The sequence below is a fragment of the Camelus bactrianus genome, chromosome 5 (genome assembly GCF_048773025.1).
Source record: "Camelus bactrianus isolate YW-2024 breed Bactrian camel chromosome 5, ASM4877302v1, whole genome shotgun sequence".
Taxonomy (NCBI): Eukaryota; Metazoa; Chordata; class Mammalia; order Artiodactyla; family Camelidae; genus Camelus; species Camelus bactrianus.
In genome coordinates, this window is record NC_133543.1 from 87,020,639 (window position 1) to 87,024,429 (window position 3,791).

Consider the following 3,791-nt stretch of genomic DNA (forward strand, 5'->3'; position numbering starts at 1 on the left):
GAGAGGAGGTGTCAGATCCTTGGAGACTACATAAACCATATCAGAACTCAAGGTCAAGGTGAAGTGAGGGCTACAGCAAAGGACTGTTTTTCCCTGCCAATACGGTCCACCCAGACTGAGGTCATTCCTACTTCCAGACACACCTGACTAAGGTTCATTTATGACATCAGAGTCACACCATCTGGTGTGAAATCTCCCAGGCAGGATCCCTGCCACCAGTCTTGTCCATCTCAAACCCAGCATAGCTCTTATAAACACCATGTTGGCCTCTGCCTACTAATCATGCCCATAAAATCAGATGAATTAAAAACACTGTCCACCTCTGGGACATGTCTTTAGCTTTAGTTTAGCTCTTGGTTTGGGGATCATGGTTTGGTGTCTCCATGCTATAAGCCTCTTGACAAATTGGCACTCTGATGTGTTTCTCTCATTTCTTTTATCCCCTCTCCTCCTTTCTAAGTCGGGGAGGGAGAGAGTACATTGAGATCAAGACCTAAATATGGTGATGGTACATGGCTAGAGTTGGGGCACAGGGAGAGAGAGTTGCAAGGACAAATTGCTTTGATATTCTCCAAGTCATGTTCTATGGTTTCATACCTGCTAATTCTTCCCCAAGTCTGCCCAGCTCAGGAAAGTGGGCTCAACTCTGCCCATTTCCCAAGCCAAAGAGCAAAGGAAACATGCTTTTCAGTTTTCAAAATTTTATTGAGATGTTGAAGAGAAACAGCCAACATATACATTCCTCATTTCATCGCGATTGGCATTTTACCCACACGATAAGCTCTTCTCTGTCTTTGCTCTAACTTCAGGTCTCCTTGGCAGTCCCCCTTCTGTTCTCTGTTGCTGCCTGGTGTTGTTTGAAGTCCACCAGGGCAGAGCCCCCTGGCGTAGTCACAAGTGGGAGCGGTAATTGCGATTGGCTGTAGGGAAAGGACAGATTTGCAATAGGGACGCCTGTAGAACATACCCATTCATCCCCTTCCTGCCCAAATGTGAGCCTAATTCAAAATGAAATTCTCAGCCTGAGGTTTCAGGGTCCTATGAGAGCTAACTCCAAGAGGGAGGGCCCACTGGCTAACAATACCCCCCTCACCCCTGTTTGATGGCTCCCCAGCTCATCCCTCACTCACCATCATCGCACCGTTTTCTACTCTTCAGGCTGCCCTTCCGATATTTTCTTTTGCTACCACCTCGCTTGACTCCCTTGTGAGGAGCTCGGTTCTTGCCCCTCCTCATGCCATGACTTTTAAATTTGCGGCTGGTCGACATTGTACTTTCTGCCAAAATGAGGGGCTTTGCAGGGCCCTGAGGCTCTGAGTCTGGGTATTTAAAGCCTTAGCCATTGTGACTGTGAAAGGGGCGTGGCTGAGCAGGTGGGCAGGTCTCCACTGTGATGTCACCAGCCTTTGTTACACTTTGCTAATATGTGAGAAATAAGGTGGCCCCCCTACTGCTGCTCAAGGCTACCCTCAACTTTGAGGGTTTTTTTTTAATGTTAAATGAGGCTTTCCAGACAGGTGTTACTGAGCACCTAAATTCCAGTCCTGTGCCGGGCATCTGGAGAGTACACGAACCATTAAAATAGGTATTGCCTGCTTGTAGGAAATTTAATGGTTGTTGAGTGTGTATATATGCATCACATCTAAGCCTCTTACAGCATTGGGAGATAACGAGTAAGGATTTGACTCTGGGGAACTCAATCAATAAGACCAAAACATAAATGTTTCTTCTCTTTCTCCTAAAGTTTTCTCAACCTGAGCACTGCTGAGGCTATGGGCTGACTATGTGGGACTGTTGTTAAAAAGCATTTAACTGAGCAAATTTGAAGATCTCATTGGCTTTATTAAATGATTCATGAATCAGGCAGCATCTCATCTGGCAAACAGAGAGATACTCCAAGGGGTTACACAACATGGGTGCCTTTTATAGTAAGGGGAGCTGGACAAGGAAAGGAAGTCATCAGTAAGGAGACAATGAGAATTCATGGAGGAAAGTAAAAGTTCAGGTGATGATGGCTTCTCATTGGCTGAGCTGCGGCCGTTTCCATTGGCTGTGCTTGTTGCTGGGCGATGGAAATCTTCCTTCCTCCTGCTGGGGGAGTAAAGTAGTTGCACTTCCTGTTGGGGTCAGTACCTGATGTCTTCCTTTTGGGGTGAGTAACTGACTGTGGTAGGGTGTGAGAGTGCCCTCTATGGGTACTTCCAACTCCAATTTTAGTTGAGGTTTCCTTTTACTAATTTTCACATTGCCTTGTGCATTGTAGGATGTTTGGCGGCATTTTTGGCCTGCACCCATTAGATGCCAGGAGAGCCCCTATAGCTGTGGAAACCAAAAATGTTTCCAAACACTGCCTGTGGGTAGGGGCAAAAATCACCCCTGGTTGAGAACCTTTGACTTAGCCATTTAAAAAAATTTGGTTAGCGCATATTTATTGATCACATAGTATGTGCCATAAACTTAGGTGCTAGGAAAATAGCAGTGGGTGAAAACAGACATAGAGCTTTCAGCTTAGGGGGCAGAAAGCTATTATCAGACATCTACACCAATCAGTGAGTAATCACTTCTCAACATGGTGCAAGGTGAGGTTGGAGGGAGAGGCAGATACCAGACCAGGCTCAAGCCATGGGAAAATGTTTAAGAGGATGACGTGATAAGATTACAGGCTGCTGGAATGGGAGGGGATGGATTGATGAGGAAGCAAAGTGAACAAAGGGAGAGGATATTGAGAATGGTAGTGGTTCAGGAGAGAAATATTTGAAAATGGCTGAGGCCTGGGACAGGGAGCATGTTGATTAGGATGTAGAGATGTGGACAGGAAACAAAGGCTTGGTTATGAATTGGGTTTGGTTGATGAGAGCAGAGGGCATCAATGGTATGGATTTTGTTTCTGCTTAATGCAGCCACCAAGATGCTGGTGCCACTTACTGGGATAAAGGCCAGGCATGGAGGCAGTGATCATCATGATTTTGGTCTAAGACATTTTGGGTTTGAGGTACCTTGAGACTTCCAAATAGAGATACTGAATGGTTACTGGGAATATGGGTCTGGAGGTCAGAGTAGAAGTCTGAGCTGGAGATATTCACATTCCCAGCTTCCCTGATAATGGACTCCTCATCCAATTTTTTCTTCTTCATCTTTTATACCTTGTATTGAGCCCTTTTGGAAAAAAAATTTTAATAGAGCTTGATAACTGGTCTGTCTCTCCTCTTTCCCCTGCCATCATCTTCTTTCAAAAATCAGCCTCCCTTGCATGTTGGAGGTTCTTAACAAAAGTTGATTGAATAGAAGAGAGAATGTAGTTCAAGTCCTGCTCCCTGTATTTCTAATATCTATAGATAAGATGGCAAATCATGTTTTTAAAATGTAGATTCCTTGAACAACCATCATGTGACAGCTTCCACTTTCATGTTTCTAGGCAGTTCTCTCTGGAGAACTTCTGTGGGACACTTTTATTCACCCAAAGAAGGAGATGCTCCATGACACAGCCTGCTGCCTTGCCTCTTTGTATCTTGGAAACTTTTCTATCTACTCGAGCCTGATTGTTCCTCCTACAAGTAAACTCCATGAAAGCAGTAATTTAAAAATCACTTTTACTGCTGTATATTCCCGGGGCATTGAACGGTCCTGCCACAGGGTAGGAGCCCAACAAGGGTTTATGGAATCTTTAATTGAATAAATAAAAAGTCCTATTTTTCTATCTGATTCCTCTCCATTTTGTCCCAATTTCTCCAAGGAAGACTTCCTTGACTTCGCAAATTTTCATCATCTATTGAAATTTGTTCAAAGTCCAT

At 44.5% G+C, this 3,791-nt stretch overlaps 1 protein-coding gene across 1 annotated transcript; it reads right to left on the reverse strand.

The window, feature by feature from the left end:
- Positions 1–747: 747 nt before the first annotated feature.
- On the reverse strand, positions 748–1,269 carry TNP1 (transition protein 1). Its single transcript, XM_010948733.2, has 2 exons — positions 1,131–1,269; positions 748–920 (listed from the first exon to the last, which is right to left on the reverse strand). The coding sequence occupies exons 1-2, from the start codon at positions 1,267–1,269 to the stop codon at positions 892–894; spliced, it is 168 nt and encodes a 55-aa protein (XP_010947035.1). The 3' UTR covers positions 748–891.
- Between the last annotated feature and the right edge of the window lie 2,522 nt (positions 1,270–3,791).